We start from the raw sequence: 18,066 nt of genomic DNA, 5'->3' as shown, positions 1-18,066 counted from the left end.
TGCCTAGGACACAGTAGGTATTCAGTAAAAAGCAGCTACTTTAAAAATTAACGCTACTTTCCTAATAGCTCTGTTTTCTTCTACCACATCTGCCTTCCTGTCCCCTGCTTCCCCCTCCCCCTCCACAATACGTATTTATTCATTCATTTTCTCTCCTCAGTTTCGTTTTCAATTTCTCTATTCTCAGTCTCTCCATTCCTTCTGAGATTCTCTGGGCTCTCACTGACCTGACTTCCCAGGAACACTTTGCTTATTTAGAGTAACTCTTGGATTTGTCCTGGCAGTCTCTGTTTCTTTAATCTGTGGTTCATAATTCCTCAGACAGTTGAAACCACTGGCGCTTCCTCTCTGCCTGAGGGCAGGTTAAAAAGTGCGTGAGCATGTGCCCTCCTCTGGTGGGTTCCTGGGAAGCCTAGACCATGACTCAGCTTGGAAATGATGAATATCCAGCCCAGCCAGTGCTCCGTGAGGGAAGGAAGCAGAGATCCGAGCTGCAGAGGCACAGGTGTGCCTTTAGGACAGCGCGGCCCGGTGGTGGTGCCGGGAGCCTGTGTTGTGTGTGGGAATCTTGCCTCCCTGGGTTTGGTGAGCGGCCCTATGGGCCCTGCTGACTGACGGTTTCTCTCCTGCTGCAGACCCACTCCGGATACTTCTCCAGCTTGTACCCCCCTCACCAGTTCGGCCCGTTCCCGCATCATCACTCAGTAAGTGCCCACAGTTCAGCCCCATCTGCCACTCGTCCCTCTCCTGTGGCCGGTGCCGCTCAGTCCTTGGCAGACTGACCAGTGCATGCTCACGGTGTGCGTGCCGGGTCCCCTGGTTCCAGGCTGTCCTGGGAGTGACACATTGCAGGGCATCAGCACACCAGACCGCCCGGCACTCAAGGGCACTGAGCGGCCCTTCAGCATCCTGCTGGTGCTCACAGATCCCACAGGTGGCCGGAAACTGGTGCAGAGGAGCAATCAGCAGGTCAGATTAGGAGGTGGTGTTGGGCTAAAGAACAGAGCCTCCAAAGTTCTTTAATAAAGTCTAGCAAGTGGGCCGTGTCATGCCCACAGACCCCTACAGACAAGAACAGCAAGGGCCCCTGGCGGGCTTGCCTGTGTCTCTGGGCCGTCCCCTCGCAGCCTGTTCGGGGCAGGTTTAATTACACTCTCGTTTTGAACCCAGTCCCCCTCCAGTGAAAATGCCGCTCCTGCCCACTAGGTGGGAGGGCAGCTCTCCATTCCTGCTAACAAAGTGCCTCAGGCCAGGTGTGCTTAATAGCTACTGATTCCTTGGATGAAGACGCAGGAGAAATACACATCACATTTGAACTTGACAGAAGGCCCATGGACAGACAGCTTGCTGTGTCCAGCAAATTCAGAGCTGCCCAGGAGGAGTTTGCACTCTAGTGGTTGTGTAGTTGGTGTGGATCCTGTTCAAGTTCATCCCTCCAGCTTCCCCCCTGCAGCGCCCTAGGCCCCAGAAGAAGCCCATGCAGCATCCGGCCATTGCTCCGTTACTGCTGAGTGCCTGAAGGAGCAGCCCCAGTAGGAATGATGTCGTCTGTCTTGTCTTGTCCTGTCCTTCCAGTATCCAGAGCAGGAGATTGTGAATCTCTTCATCCCAACCCAGGCTGTGGGTGCTATCATCGGGAAGAAAGGGGCGCACATTAAACAGCTGGCCAGATTCGCCGGGGCCTCCATCAAGGTAAAGCCGCTCTTGACAGCTGCCCCTGTCCCACCCTCTTCCACCCCCATCGCCACCCCATGTCCCTTGTTCCTTCTGTCCGTCCCGGGCAATTCTTACACCATCCATAAAATCCTCCAGGACCTGGAAAGCCTGCCTTCCGGACTATTCCCATGTGCACTCATCTTTACCTCTCTCACTCCTTTTTTGTTCCACTAACAAATGAATTAGGAAAAAATACTAGTAATACGTAAGCCAACCTGGTCCTCTTTGGGCTACCATAGTCCTCAAGATAAAGCAAAGGCTGAGGATTCTCCCAAGTGAAGGGAGTGAGCCTAAGGAGAGCGATAATTTATATTCAGCAGTTGTCAGTGCTTTGATGCTTTAGTTAGTCTCCATTTCAGAAACCTTTGAACTTTGAAACAAAGAGCTTGAATGGAAAACTCTTTGAAAGGCAGTGATGAAGCCGCAGATAAACAAAAGCCGGTGACATAACCTGAGCCGCGGCCTCCCGGTTGAGGAGAGAGGTCAGGAAGGAGGGCCCCTGATTCACCCGAGTGCAGACACAGCTGCAGTTACATTCCCACCGCCTGTCTCCTGGAGCACAATGGGAAGAGTCGGCAGAGAAGCTGAAAGGGGAGGATTATTCGACCCTGGTCCCGCTCCAAGCCCAGCTATCAGCGCTGACTCACGGGCAGAATGCTGAGCACGTCCCAAGCCTCGTGAAACGCTGTCGGAAACAAGAGTTCCCGTTGTTACGTAAAATAATTTGCTGCCATGGGACAACCCGGAATTCCGAACAAGAAGTCTCATGACTTGGAGAGAAAGAATGCTTACACTTTCTCCCTAAGAAGAGCTGGAATTTCTCCCACAGCAAGTGTGCTGGAGAAAAAACAAAAACAAAACATTCTGAGTAGTGCAGAACAAGGATTGCAGTGATACCATGAAAGAATTTTATGTAGGTAAATCATTTCCCCTCTCGGTGCTCGTTTATCTCACCTGCAAAGCCCGCAGATTGGAGGAGAGCCCGAGGTGGGGGCAGACGGTGGTGAAGCACCCGGGGCCTTTGCACCCGGCAGGCTTGTTGCAGGTGAGACCCCAGCCCAGGTACTGACTGGCTGTGCTGGGCCCGCCCTCTGTGTGGGACAGGTAAGGTATGGACGACCACTGGGCTGGCTGCACCCTGAGGGCCATTCTCAGTGTCCGGTCCTGTGGTCTGAGGTGCGATGCAGCGCAAGGGACAGAATGAGACAATTTCAACTAAAAGGGACTTGAGGGATCATTTCATCAAATCCTCTCTTTTTCCCCTGAGAAAAGGGAGACTGAGAGAGGGAACGGGAGATGGCCAAGGCACGCAGGTGGCAGGACTGGCTCTTAGATAGCAGTTCTGCCGACTTGTAGGCTACAGGGTACTTCCCAGGACTAATCGCAGCAATAACTCTCCACTTACCATTGCCCATAAGGAACTAGGGCCCAGTGTTTCATTGACATGTCAGTGGCCGCAAAGCTAAAGAATGTGAGGGCTGAGGTTGGACCGGGCTATCCTATTTTTGGTCCAATGTTTTTTCAACCTGAGTGCTATACCAGAGTCATTCCAGCAAGACTTTGGGAAAGTAGAGAAGGATCAACCCCTTGGGCTTCCCCCACAGCATCCCCATAGTCTCTCTCTGTCCCAGCAGAGTTGAGTGGTGGCATGACTTCTGTGATGGGCAAAGACAGCCGGGGACAGAATGGGCTCTGGCTCTCTCCAGAGTAGTAGAGAAAAAGAGAGGAAGCCAGGGAAACCAAAGATTGGCAAGAGACATATCCTACTTTTTAAAGTCAATCTGGTTTTTGTTAGATTTCCTTTATCTTGACGGTTCTCTGACAGCATTTGTCTCTAAAGGTGATGATCTCACTAATTCCAGAGAACCACCCCCAATCCTGCTCTACCAGTCTTCAGGGGCCCCAACTAGAGGCACATTTGATGCTGCTGGGGCGGGGGGAGAGCTTTACACTGACACGTGGGAGCAGAGTGCTGGAAGGGGGTGGGCTGAGTTGGGATCGGGTGGTGCACGCAAGAGGTGTTTCAGTTACAGGCGGGAGCTGAGCCCCTGTCGCCTGCCTTTCCTGCACATCATCTGGCCGACAGCCTTCAGAATGCCACACACAATTCCTGATCCTTGTTTCAGCCCTGCTCACCCGTGATCTTGGTGGTCACCTCATCTTTCTGCATCCCATTTGCTTCAGTCATAAAGTGGAGTCCTCATTCCAGGTCCTCTCAGGGAGTTGGCCTGGGGAGTGCTATTCCAGAACTGCAGGAGCACACGTGCGGCTCTCAAGAGTTCTGGGCTGGGCTGTGAATACTAGGTAGTGGAGAGACGGGGGGCTTTCTTTCAGGATCGGAACAAGGCAACTGTGAGAACTGATGGGGTCAACGTGAATTATGAATGAGCCTTTCAGCCCTTCTTGATTTGGGTGGATAAGAGCTGGGAACCACTGTGTCCGTGCTCCTGTCACTCTCATTTACTCTTGGAAATAAGGAGCAGATTTAGTGCCACCTATGGTTGTAGAAGTAGAGATGAGGGTTCCCACCAGGGATCTTAAGGGCCAGTCTGTATGCAGCCTGCTGGAGGCTCTCAGTCCCCGGGACACGTCTGTTTTTTGGCTGAAGCTGCTGCCCTGCAGTTGAAGGCTGGCAGGTGGTCAGCCCACAGCCAAGGGAAGACCCCCCCCCCCAGGAAGCTCAGTGGTCGGTGACCAGTGTCTCACGTTCATCCTCGTGCCACCAAGTAGTCAGGGCCAGATCTTCTTTGAAGGTCTCATGGACAAGGTCAGCACAGGCCTTGGGTCTGTCTTCATGGTGAAGCTGGGACAGCGACACAGGACCCTGAGGCCTGCAGGTGCAGCCTGGCTTAGGACATGTACTGAGAGAAAACTAAAACCCTGTGGAGGTGGAGGTCTTCTTGCGGGAGCCAAGACTGAGACACAGTGGTTCAGAGATGATAACTTCAGACACGCCCCGTCAGTGGTGAATCATGTTCAGCTGAACAGCTCTGTCTCGGGGTTGGGGTCTCTGGGTGGTGTGTAGGACTTTATGAGGTGCATTTGTGTACTAACCTCACTCCTGGCTCATCCCTAAGTGCCTGGTGTACTTTTAGATCATTTAAAAGTAACTTTATGGGAATTCCCTGGTGGTCCAGTGGTTAGGACTCCGCGCTTCCGTTGCAGGGGGCACAAGTTCCCTGATTAGGGAACTAAGATCCCACAAGCCACGTGGCATGGCCAAAAAAATAAATAAATTTAACTTTAATTATGCTACATTGTATTTATTTTTAAAGCTACCTTAAAAGGTTTTTGAAATAAGGCAGGGTATGCGGGGAAAAAAATATGTAAAGAGGATCTAACAAAAAGATGTTCGGTTGTTCCATCTTGAGTTCTGTTACAAAAGACGTCAGAGTCACAGAGTGAGCGCTAGGAGGTTTTGAGCTTGCCAGGTTCAACTGCCATGTTTCATCTGTGGGGAGAGGAGGGGTTTGTAGAGCGCGCACTGGAACCAGGGTGTTCTCGTGCTTGCTCTGGTGCCATCGGTTGATTTCGTGTGCTACAGAGGAGCTGGTCCTAGTCACACCTGTCACTAACGGCCCTTTCTGCAGGCTGACTCCAACTTAACTCCTCTGTGGACCAGCCCTTCCTCGCTTCTGGGCCCTTGGTGGGCTAGTGGAGCTCCTTGGTGAAAGGAGGCTGGTCACACTGCTGGTGGGGGCAGGGACAGGCAGTAAGTACTAACTTGTTTCCAACTATTCCTGGGTGGCCAGAGACCCAAATTTGATACTGGGCACTACGGTCATAATCTCCTAAGACCCAGAGTGGAAGCAGCAGGGGCAGACAAAGCACCAGGTACAAAGGTGTGAGTCTTATAATCTCTTGCTAGTGGGTGTGCCATCCTCTTAGACAAGGAGGAGGAGCTCGGGGAACAGAGCCAAGCAGTAGCATTTCCCTCTTGCTTTGTGAACTGCAGATTGCCCCAGCAGAAGGCCCAGACGTCAGTGAAAGGATGGTCATCATCACCGGCCCACCTGAAGCCCAGTTCAAGGTCAGTGCCAAGAACCCCCTCAGCCCTGTAGCCCTGGATACAGGGCAGCCTGTTAGGGAAGGCTGAGGGCCTTTAGCAGGCGCAGCTGCCCCAGAGCCAGGTTCAGGCTCTTCTTTGGAGGCCCAACCTCCATTTCCCTTCCTTCTATAGTCCCACCCACCCTGTCTTCCCCCCCTCCAGGCTGCTCCCTCTGTGTGGAGCCCTCCTTTCCCTTCTTTCCCCTGGAAAAGTGGACTCTCTGTCAATGCCCAGTTAAGATGGCATCTCTGATCCCATTGGTCGTGGTTTTGAAGATGGGGCATAAACATGGGTGTGAGGGGAAATAGCACAGTTTGTTGGAAGTGTTGGGGGTGGGGGGCGGTGCACTGTTTTAATTTTTATTTTATATTGGAGTATAGTGCACTTACAATGTTGTGTCGGTTTTAGGTGTACAGCAAAGTGATTCAGTTATACATATACATATATCCATTCTTTTTCAGATTTTTTTCCCATATAGGTTAGTACACAATATTGAGTACAGTTCCTTGTGCTATACAGTAGGTCCTTGTTGACTATTTTATATATAGTAGTGTGTATATGTTAATCCCAAACTCCTAATTTATCCCTCCCCCCCACGTTTCCCCTTTGGTAACCGTAAGTTTGTTTTCAAAGTCTGTGTCTGTTTTGTAAATAAGTTCATTTGTATCATTTAGATTCCACATATAAGTGATATCATGATATTCCTCTTTCTCTGTCTGACTGACTTCCGTTAGTATGATAATCTCTAGGTCCATCCATGTTGCTGTAGTGGTATTATTTCATTCTTTTATATGGATGAGTAATATTCAATTGTGTGTGTGTGTATATATTTATCTTTTGGTTGGAACATTTAATCCATTTACATTTAAGGTAATTATCAATATGTATGTTCTTATTGCCATTTTGCTAATTGTTTTGTATTTGTAGGTCTTTTTTCTTCCCTTCCTCTTTTTTTTCTTGTGATTTGATGACTATCTTAATGTTGTGTTTGGAATTGCTCTTTTGTGTGTGTGTGCTCCTGTTGTAGATTTTTGGTTTGTGGTTACCACAAGGTTTTGATATAGCAGTCTGTGTGTGTGTGTGTGTGTGTGTGTATGATTGTTTAAAGTTGCTGGTCTCTTCATTTCAAATGCATTTCCAATATCCTGCATTTGTACTCTCCTCAGGATTGCTGGTTTTGATATCACATTTGTGTGTGGATGATTTCCTACCTTTACTGTATGTTTGCCTTTTACCGGTGAGCTTTTCCATTCGTAATTTTCCTGTTTCTAGTTGTGGGCTTTTCTTTTCCACCTAGAGAAGTTCCTTTAGCATTTGTTGTAAAGCTGGTTTGGTGGTGCTGAATTCTCTTAGCTTGTGCTTGTCTGTAAAGCTTTTGCTTTCTCTGTTGAATCTGAACAAGAGCCTTGGTGGGTAGAGTATTCTTGGTTGTAGTTTTTTCCCCTTTTATCACTTTAAATATATGGTGCCACTCCCTTCTGGCCTGCAGAGTTTCTGCTGAAAAATCAGCTGATAACCTTCTGGGGATTCCCTTGTATGTTATTTGTTGCTTTTCTCTTGTTGCTTTTAATATTTTCCCTTTGTTTTTAATTTTTGTCAGTTTGATTAATATGTCTCAGCATGTTCCTCCTTGGGTTTATCCTGTATGGGATTCTCTGTGCTTCCTGGACTTCAGTGAGTGTTTCCTTTCCCATGTTAGGGAAGTTTTTGGCTATTATCTTTTCAAATATTTTCTAGGGCCATTTCTCTCTTCTCCTTCTGGAACCCCTGTAATGCAAATGTTGGAGCATTTAATGTTGCCCCAGAGGTCTCTTAAATTGTCCTCATTTCTTTTCTTTTTTCTTTATTCTGTCCTGTGGCAGTGATTTCAACCAGTCTGTCTCCCAGCTCACTTATTTATTCTTCTGCCTCATCTGTTCTGCCTTTGATTCTTTCTAGTGTATTTTTCATTTCAGTTATTGTATTGTTCATCTGTTTGTTCTTTAAATCTTTTAGCTCTTTGTTAAATATTTCTTGTATCTTCTTGGTCTGTGCCTCCATTCTTTTTCCAAGATCTTGGATTATCTTTACTATCATTATTCTGAATTCTTTTTTCAGGGGGATTGCCTATCTCTAATTCACTTAGTTGTTCTTCTGAGATTTTATCTTGTTCCTTTGTCTGGAACATATTTCTCTGCTGTCTCATTTTGTCTGACTTTCTGTGTTTGTGGTCTCCGTTCTGCAGGCTGCCAGATTGTAGTTCTTGCTTCTGGTGTCTGCCTTAACCCCTGGCTGAGGTTGGTCCAGGGGCTTGTGCAGGCTTCCTGGTGGGACGGACTTGTGCCTGCCCGTGGGAGGGTGGAGCTGGGTCTTGTCCCTCTGGTGGGCACAGCCGTGTCAAGGGGTGTGTCGAGAGGTGGCTGTGGGCTCAGGATGACTTTAGGCAGCTGTCAATGGGTGGGTCTGTATTCCCACCTTGTTGGTTGTTTGGCCTGAGGCCTGCAAGCACTGGAGCCTGCAGGCTGTTGGGTGGGGCCAGGTTTCAGTACCAAGATGGCGACCTCAGGGAGGAGGCATACTCACGCTGAGAAGTATTCTGTGGGGCCCCCGCCACCAGTGTCCTTGCCACTGCAGTGGGCCACAGCCAACCCCTGCCTCCCCAGGAGACCCTCCAAGACCCACAGGTAGGTCTGGCCCAGGCTCCTGTGGAGTCACTGCTTTGTCCTGGGTCCCAGTTCACATGAAACCTTGTGTGCACCCTCCAAGAATGGAGTCTCTGTTTCCTCTAGTCTTGCAGAGCTCTTGCACTCAAGCCCCACTGGCCTTCAAAGCCAAATGCTCTGGAGGCTCCTCCTCCAGATGCCAGACCCCCAGGCTGAGGAGCCTGGCATGGGGCTCAGAACTCTCACTCCTGTGGGAGAACCTCTACAATATAATTAGCTTCCAGTTTGTGGGTCACCCACCTGGTGGGTATGGGATTTGATTATATCGTGAAAGCACCCCTCCTGCCATCTCATTGTGGCTTCTTCTTTGTCTTTGGATGTAGAATATCTTTTTTGATAGGTTCCAGTTTTTTTTGTCAATGGTTGTTCAACAGTTAGTTGTGATTTTGGTGTTTTCGTGAGAGGTGGTGAGCTCAAGTCCTTCTATTCCACCATCTTGTCTCCCTTCCCCTGCATTGTTTTGTTATTGCCTTTTCACCCCTAGGAAAATTATAACTTGAGTTTTCTAAAAGTCAGAAACATTTATTTGTAAAAATATAATTTGTATTAAAAATATTTAAAATGTGAGAAAAAGATTAACACGTGTAAATGTTCAAGAACAATAATCCTTCAACTCATGAATGGATAAACAAAATGTGGTATATCCACATATTAGGATATCATTCAGCCATGGAAAGAGTGAGATTCTGATGCATGCTATATCATGGATGAACCTAGAAAACATTACACCAAGTGAAAGAAGGCAGACACAATTGACCACATAATATATATTTCGTTTATGTGAAACATCCAGAAAAAGCAAATCCAGAGACAGAAGGGTAGTTTAGTGGTTGCCAGGGACTAGCGGAAGGGAGGAATTGGGACTGTCTGCTAACAGGTATGGGGTTTTATTTGGGGGAATGGGATGAAAATGTTCTGGATAGCAGTGGTGGTTGCACAACCTAGTGAATATACTAAAAACCACTGGAGTGTACACTTTAAAGTGCTGAATTTTAAGTTACGTAAGCTATATCTCAGTTTTTTTACAAGTGCTTTTAGGGACTTCCCCGGCAATCCAGTTGTTAAGACTCTGCACTTCCACTGCAGGGGGCACGGGTTTGATCCCTGGTTGAGGAACTAAGATCCCACATGACATGCGGTGCAGCCAATAAATAAATAAATTTTTTTTTAAGTTCTTTTAAAAAGAACAAAAAGCTTTTGGCTACACTGGCTCTGGAGTTAAACATCAAAGAGCAAATCCCATCAACACCACCCTTGCCTCCATCCTTTAATAACCGGAGGCCTGAACGTATCGTGGTGGGAGGAAGTTAAGAATTCCCTGAACAAATTCATTCAACCAAACATTTATAGTTGCTCAGGATACAGAAATAAGACATGTAGTTCCACCCTGACCCGATACACAGAAAGCTTCCTGTGCGATCCATGTGCAAACCTGAAGACACGGGAGTGTCTGTGCATGTCTGCAAGGTACACTCCTTGGGTGTGGCAGGCATGCACCCACTGGGTCTGAGCGAGCTGAGCAGACCCCGGGGAGCATGGGGCTGGGGCTGTACCATTGCCTGGACTCACTGGTTCCTGTAGCAGTGCTGCTAAAGCAGGCTGACGTGTCTTGCTCTCTCAGGCCCAGGGGCGGATCTTTGGGAAACTGAAAGAAGAAAACTTCTTTAACCCCAAAGAGGAGGTGAAGCTGGAAGCCCACATCCGAGTGCCCTCCTCTACAGCTGGCCGTGTGATCGGCAAGGGTGGCAAAACCGTAAGTGTGCTCTGAGCTGGCTTTGTCTCCTGGCCTGACTTCCCTCAGACCCCCACTGACTCTTCAAGGACAAAAATGTAATTAGCATCATCCAGAGCTGAGGGCCCCAAATCCACAGTGCTGAGCCAGACACCGAAACACCAGGGTCCTGGGTCCAGGAACACTGCATCTAGGCTATGTGCTGGGAAATGAAGACAGGGAGGCTGCCTCCTGCCCTGTAAACCCGCACACATAGCAGCAGGAAGACGATAAGGAGAAGAGTCCCGCCCAGAGTATACAGACATACCTTGCAGATATTCTGGGTTCCGGTTCCCGACCACTGCAGTGAAGCAAGTCACAGGAATTTTTTTGGTTTCTCCCTTCACAGGTGAATGAACTGCAGAACTTAACCAGTGCAGAAGTCATTGTGCCTCGTGACCAAACGCCAGATGAAAATGAGGAAGTGATTGTCCGAATTATCGGGCATTTCTTTGCCAGCCAGGTACCTGTGCTGTGAGGGTCCAGTCTCTCCTGCTAATCTCTTTGCAAGTCTTTAAGTTCTTGGTGACCTGTCCGGTGGCCCCAGGCCGTGCACACACACCCCCACCCTGACCCCCATGCACAGATGGAACAGGACAGGGGCAACTGTTCCTTGGCTCACCACTGCTCTCCCAGGCCTGCTGGAGGAGCCTGAGGAAGGGTATAGAGCTTTGGAGTCAAGCCAGCACAGTTCAAGCCTCTGAAATGCTGAACTGCGGGCTCTCCTGTTCCCTCGTCCTCCCGCTCAGGCCTCAGTCACAGCCTTCCCCTGCTGGGAGCCATATATCAGGCAAGGGCCACCCTTGGGCCCTGAGGACCAGCCTAGGTGCCAGAATTCCACTATTATGGGTTAAACGCTCATGTCAGGAGACCCTTGTTTCTCTTTCCTCTCCTCTGCTTCACTGTGACAACCCCCATTAGGACTCAGGGCCCCACACAGCTGCTTCTCTTCCAGTCAGAAGGGCTAGTGACTCAGAATCACGTGACCTGGTTCTTTTTGATGCTTTTTTGTTGTTGGGGGAGGGGGTTGGGTTTGGGGATAGAGCAGTCCAGTCCCTGTCCCAAAGGAGCAGAGGCAGTCTAAGCCAACACTGCAGGTTTGTCTGAGCGTCAGCCTGCGCTCTCAGTGCCGTGCCTTTGCCAGGACCTGCCACGCTGCTGTGCCCTGCACCCCACCAGCACCCTTTGAGACCATGCCTGGGGCTCTCCCATCCCAGCTCTTCCAGTGTTCCGGGCGTGGGTCTCAATGTCTGGGCTCCTGTAGGCGTTCAGTCTGCAGGGTTCTCCCTGCAGTGGGAGCAGCAGGGTGGGTGAGGGGACAGGTTTGGGTTCATGTGTTTTCTCCACTTGTTCAGGGTAGAGTGTCTGGCCCGTTTCTCACTTTCTCCCCATCCCATTGACCGTCCATCTTCCCTTGCCATACACCACTGTCTCTGCAGTAACTCTAGGAAGGCAGGGAGGAGGTGAAGCGTTGGACGTTGGAGCATGTGTTAGCTGGGAGGGAGGATGCCGTCTGACCTCTACAGGTTCCCTAGTCACTAATGCCCTGGTTCTGCTTCCTGGGGTCCCACCCTCTTACCCTCCACCCAGCAGCCTCGGCAGGGTGGGGGGTGGGGAACTCTGCCACTTTACTTCCAGGCAGAAAAGGCCTAGAGTCAGGGCCTCAGTCGGTAGATGACACTTTTCTGAGTTTACCGCCTCCTTCCCCCAAGTCCCAGCCCTGCTTCCCCACACCCCACTGCTTGTCCTCAGAACTGGGTTCCTTTTCTCCCCTGTCCCCCTCCTCTCCCTTGCTGCAGACTGCACAGCGCAAGATCAGGGAAATTGTACAACAGGTGAAGCAGCAGGAGCAGAAATATCCTCAGGGAGTTGCCTCACAACGCAGCAAGTGAGGCTCCCACAGGCACCAGCAAACAACGGATGAATGTAGCCCTTCCAACACCTGACAGAATGAGACCAAACACAGCCAGCCAGATCGGGAGCAAACCAAAGACCATCCTGAGGAATGAGAAGTCTGCGGAGGCGCCAGGGGCTCTGCAGAGGCCCTGAGAATCCGGGGGGCCAGGGAGGAGGCGGGAGGGCAGCCGTGCCGGGGCCCGGCCTCCCAGCTCCCCCAGGGCCTCTGCAGGCTTCCCAGCCATCCACTTCACCATCCACTCGGGTCTCTCCTAACCCCACCACGCTATCCCTTCTAGTTGAACTAACATAGGTGAATGCGTTCAAATCAAAGCAAAATTCACACCCTTTTCTTTTTGCGGAAAATTGTCTCTGTACATGTATGTACATATTAGAAGGGAAAGATGTTAAGATATGTGGCCTGTGGGTTACACAGGGTGCCTGCGGCGTTAATATATTTTAGAAATAATATATCAGATAACTCAACTAACTCCAATTTTTAATCAGTTATTCTTTTTTCTTTTTAAAGAGAAAGCAGGCTTTTCTAGACTTTAAAGAATAAAGTCGTGCTTTGGGAGTTCTAACGGTTTAGTAAGGAGCTTCAAGGCCACCCACACAAAATTCACCCAGAGGGAAATCTCGTCGAAAGGACACTCACAGCAGTTCTGGATCACCTGTGTATGTCAACAGAAGGGATACCGTCTCTCTGAAGAGGAAACTCTGTCTCTCTTCATCCCTGTCTAGCTCACACACCCATTTCTCTTTGCTTCACAGGTTTTAAACTGGTTTTTGCATACTGCTATATAATTCTCTGTCTCTCTCTGTTTATCTCTCCCCTACCCCCTCTCTCCCTCCCCATCCTCTCCATCCCCATTCTTGTTAATTCCCTCATCCCTCTGTCTCAATTCCCATATCTACGCACCCCCCAGGCAAAGCAGTGCTCTGAGTATCACATCACACAAAGGAACAAAAGCGAAACACACAAACCAGCCTCAACTTACACTTGGTTACTCAAAAGAACAAGAGTCAATGGTACTTGTCCTAGCATTTTGGAAGAGGAAAAACAGTAACCCATCAAACCAACCAACCAAACAAAGAAAAATTCCACAAAGAAAGAATGTATTTTGTCTTTTTACATTTTGGTGTATAAGCCATCAATATTCAGCAAAATTATTTCTTTCTTTTAAAAAAAATATGGAGGAACATAGCAATTTACACGAGGTCGTTGGCCCAGGGCGTTAAATTTACAGATTTTTTTAACGAGAAAAACACACAAAAAAAAGCTACCTCAGGTGTTTTTTACCTCAGCACCTTGCTCTTGTGTTTCCCTTAGAGATTTTGTAAAACTGATAGTTGGAGCATTTTTTTATTTTTTTAATAAAAATGAGTTGGAAAAAAATAAGATATCAGCTGCCAGCCTGGAGAAGGTAACAGTCCAAGTGTGCAACAGCCGTTCTGAATTGTCTTCCGCTAGCCAAGAACCTATATGGCCTTCTTTTGGACAAACCTTGAAAATGTTTATTTAAAAAAAAAAAAGTGACAAAGAAAAACAGAGAGAGAATATTGGAGATGTCCTGAATTTCAATAGGGTACGCGCCATTAGGGCTTTTTGCGCTAAAGGATGAACATGTACTGGTTTATGTGAACAAGCCATTTTACCACCAGACTGCAATGCCAGTTTCCTCTACTGCAAACAGTGTTCTGTGACAAAAACAAAAACAAACAAAAAGAAATATATCCAGCTAACAAGATCCTGGTGTCTTGGTCTCTTATTTTACTAAGTATCACCCATCCCAAAGTGTCAGCTGAATTCCACCTCTGAGGGGACTTCAGGGAAATGGGTGGCATATACCGTCAGGTCTGGGAAGCTACACTGAGGAGGCTGGCTTCTCCAGGCAGGTCTTTGGGAGAGAAGCTAAACTAGGTCAGTGGTGCTCAGACAGTGCTCCTCAGACCAGCAGCACCAGTATCACCTGGGAACGTGTTAGATATGCAGGTTCTCAGGGTCCACCTTGGGACAGAAATTCTAAGGGTGGAGGGTGGGCCCTGAGCAGTCTCCGTCAGTGAGCCCTCTGGGTGATTCCGATGTACACTGAGGTTTGAGAACCACAGAACTATAGAGAGCTGGATACTGCACAGTAACTAGGTAAGGCCATCCCCTATCTTAAGAAACTTTAAGCCTGGCCAGGGAAGGAGCTTGCTTTTATGTGGGGAGAAGGAAGAGGATAATATGCCTGACAATTTAAGGGAAGAGGTACTTCCTTCACCCCTCCCCAGAAGCCCAGTTGTAAGTATGTCAGGAGATGTGGTGAGTAGGCCTGGACATCCCTTCTATCCTGGTTAGTTTCCCTCCAAATTTGCCTCAAGACAATCTCGTTTTCTCCAACATGGAGCTATGGAAAGGAAGAGGTTGTTTGCAAATTGGAAGACGATTCCAGCATAGAGAACTTAAAAACATGAGAAAAAGGATCGATAGAATAGAAATTTGGAGGGGTTTCAACAAAAGGAAATGATTAGCCCTAGACAGAAGTCATCTTGACAGGTAGCAAGGGTAGAAGAAAACACTGGACTTCTAAGGGAAGCAGGGGAAAATTGATAACCTGGCATCAGCTAGGATGTGAATGACTCGGTGACTGAGTAGACATAGGATGAGGACTTACGGAGTATGAAAGCATTTGGCCTAGTCTTATTCCTGTATCCCTGGGGAAGGACATGGGCAACAGGCATCCCCATGTGAATGACGATGAGGGAAGCCCACAACTGTAGAAATTCAGAGACCAGCCTAAATTGTACACGCATCCAAATCTTTCACTGTCTTAAAGCCTAATGGAAATATCTTTGACCTGCTACCGCTAATGTCTAATACCACTGCTAGCAAATCTCCTGATGTTTACTGTCAGCTGTTGCCACCTTTTATTTCTTCTCTACATTCCCCTTAAGGTGCTGGTGAATTAAAATGAGACTTACCCCATATGCATGTTAATTTTCTATTCTAGCTCACATCAGCCACAAGTCACTGTCTCTCTAGAAGCCATGAGTGCTCTTAATAGCTCTTGCTCTCACAGAAACAGCCAACATGAGGAGAAACCTCATGGAACAACTATATTCTAACTTGACCTCGATTCTCCTGCGTTCTCTTGTAAAAGCAGGGATCCAAGGTACTTGGTTTGTTCCCATTTTAAGAGCTAACCTAATCTCAGATGTGGCTGACAATAAACAGTGAAGAATATTCCCTTTTGCCTCCAGTAACCTCTAGTGATCAGGGCAAACTCTGAATGAAAAACCAAACTCAAACGGATCCCTGTATCAGTTTATCTGTAATTGCAACAATTCCTAATATGAAAGATTCCCGACTTCTGTGACTCCTGAATGTCCCTGATTCTCGATAGCTACAAAACTGCTTCCAGTCACCCTCACTGAACCTGGCAAAACCTTTTCTCAACTCTTAAGTTCACAGAACAGCAGTATTGGGAAAGGATTTTCGAGGTCATTTGGTCCACTTTCCTAATATGGAATAATGTCCTCTAAACTCTCTCCAAAGTCTGGCCACCACCTCCTCCCCCGGCGAGGAGAAACGCGGCTCCTAAGGCAGACAGTTCTGTCGTCACACAGTCCAGCCTCCTAGATCTTCCTTCCACTGATCTGAAATCCGCTCACCCCACAACCACCACACACTGAATCTGCTACATGTTACTTAGGACAACGCCCCTAATGTTTGAAGACAGTTGTCTAGTTCTCCCTTTACTCAGTTCCTCCAGTCATCCCTCATCGCTGGGACTTGCTTTCCCTCGGCTGTGAAAAATCATTGTGGTGGAATACAGCTCCACCTCCTGCATCCGGCACCTTCAAAACCCCAGTAACTGGCTGTCAGCATGGGAGGCCTTGCTCAGCAAACAGAGCAAGGGGCTGTGAAGGGAACTTAACCAGGGCATAGCTCAGCTTTGCCCTAGGGCAGGCCTGAAGGCAGGGATGGGTGCCTCTTTCCCTGTACCAGATCTCTATCAGTCTCACTTTCTCATCAGGAGAATAAGAAAGCCCAGGCCCAGACGTTTTCTCCCTGGTTGCCTGTACACTAGCTAAATAACCTTGTGCATATCACAGCCTCCTGGAGGCCTGTCTCCTCATCTGTAAAATAAAAGTTTGAACACAACAAAGTCTTTGATTCTAACTGATGTATAAGAAGGGACTCTCAAGTCAAAAATGGCTTCTGGTTAGCAGCCTTCAATGTTCCTTCTTAAAATTTCTCATTAAACATCAAGAAAGAGGACTTACTCGTGGCGCAGTGGTTAAGAATCTGCCTGCCAATGCAGGGGACACGGGTTCGACCCCTGGTCCGGGAAGATCCCACATGCCACAGAGTAACTAAGCCTGCGCGCCACAACTACTGAAGCCTGCACGCCTAGAGCCCGTGCTCCACAACAAGAGAAGCCACCGCAATGAGAAGCCTGCGCACTGCAAACGAAGAGTAGCGCCCAGCTCACTGCAACTAGAGAAAGCCCACACACAGCAATGAAGACCCAACGCAACCAAAAACAAATTTATATATTTAAAAAAAAGAAAACATCATAGGGCTGGGCCAAGGAGGAGTAGGAAGACCGTGAGCTCACCTTCTCTCATGGGCACAGCAAAATTACAACCATTTACAGAGCAGCTATCAATGAGAAAACCCAGAAGACTAGCAGAAAAGATCTACAACTAATAAGGAACCAGAAAAAGATGGGTAGGAAGGGTGGAGTTGCAATATTGTCAAGACCCACACCCCTGGGGGGGTAACCTACAAATGGGAAGATAATTACAATTGCAGAGGTTCTCCCCAAGGAGCAAGTGGTCTGAGCCCCACGTCAGGCTCCCCAACACAGGGGTGCACTACAAAGATGAGCCCCCAGAACATTTGGCTTTGAAGGCTAGTGGGGCTTACTTTTGGGAGATCCAGAGAGACGCTACTCTTAAAGGGTGCACACAAAATCTCACATGCTCTGGGACCCCGTGCAGAAGCAGTAATTTGAAAGTAGCCTGGGTCAGACCTACCTGCTGAACTTGGAAAGTCTCCTGGAGAGGCAGGGAGCAAGTAGAGCTCACCCTGGGGACAGACACTGACAGCAGCCATTTTTGAGAGTTCCTTCTACCATGGGGACACTGGTGCTGGCAACTGCCATTTTGGAATCCTCCCTCTAGCTTGTTAGCCTCGGGACCCAGCCCTACCCCCTCCCACCAGCCTGTAGGCCCAAGTACTGGGTCCCCTCAGGCCAAGCCACGTGGGGACACAGTCCCACCCATGAGCAGCCAGGCTGCCTTAAGACCCCCATAGCCCAGAGCCATCCCTGAAAACAGCTCTGTCCACCAGAGGACCCAGGACCTGAGACACTTAGTACACAGGCACTGCACTCAGGACTTCCAAGACCCTGCAGCCAGAGACCCTGGGAGCCAGCTCTGCCCACCAGTGGGCCAACACCGCAGGACCTCCTGGGCACTGACCCCACCCACCAGTGGGTAGACAGCAGGAACAGAACCACCATGCCCCACAGCCTGCCTTGTCAGGACTCAGACAATACACCAGTAGGACAGCACCACCCTCAGGAGCCCCAAGCTCCAGCCCTTTCCATCAGCAGGCCAACATCTCCTTTGGGACACCTTGGGCACCTCAGCCAGAGGCCTGTGGATCCAGCCCCACCCACCAGTGAGCTGGCAATAGCTCTGGGAGCCCCTGGGCTCTGGCCCCATGCATCAGCAGGCCAATACCACCTCTGAGATACCATGCACTATTCAACCAGCCACCCCGGGATCCAGCCCCACACACCACTGGGCCAGCACTGGCTCTGAGACACCCTGGAACCTACAGTGAGCCATTTCAGGAACTGGCCCCAACCACCAGCAGGCCAACACTATATCCAGGAATGCTAGCTCTGCAACCACCCACCCCAGAACCCAGTTCT

General features: G+C 49.0%; 1 protein-coding gene across 3 annotated transcripts in view; it reads left to right on the top strand.

The window, feature by feature from the left end:
- Positions 1-13,237, top strand: part of IGF2BP2 (insulin like growth factor 2 mRNA binding protein 2) — a 158,916-nt gene extending 145,679 nt beyond the window's left edge. For all 3 annotated transcript variants that reach the window (XM_079922531.1, XM_079922532.1, XM_079922530.1), the window contains 6 exons: positions 636-704; positions 1,576-1,692; positions 5,672-5,746; positions 10,088-10,219; positions 10,587-10,700; positions 12,037-13,237. In XM_079922531.1, coding sequence (XP_079778657.1) covers positions 636-704; positions 1,576-1,692; positions 5,672-5,746; positions 10,088-10,219; positions 10,587-10,700; positions 12,037-12,129 — 600 coding nt within the window. In that variant the 3' untranslated portion in view covers positions 12,130-13,237. The remainder of the gene's footprint in view (positions 1-635; positions 705-1,575; positions 1,693-5,671; positions 5,747-10,087; positions 10,220-10,586; positions 10,701-12,036) is intronic.
- The last annotated feature ends 4,829 nt before the right edge of the window (positions 13,238-18,066 follow it).

The sequence above is a fragment of the Stenella coeruleoalba genome (assembly GCF_951394435.1).
Source record: "Stenella coeruleoalba genome assembly, chromosome: 5".
NCBI lineage: Eukaryota > Metazoa > Chordata > Mammalia > Artiodactyla > Delphinidae > Stenella > Stenella coeruleoalba.
Note: the sequence above shows the minus strand (reverse complement) of the source record. Positions and strands in the feature narration are given on the sequence as shown.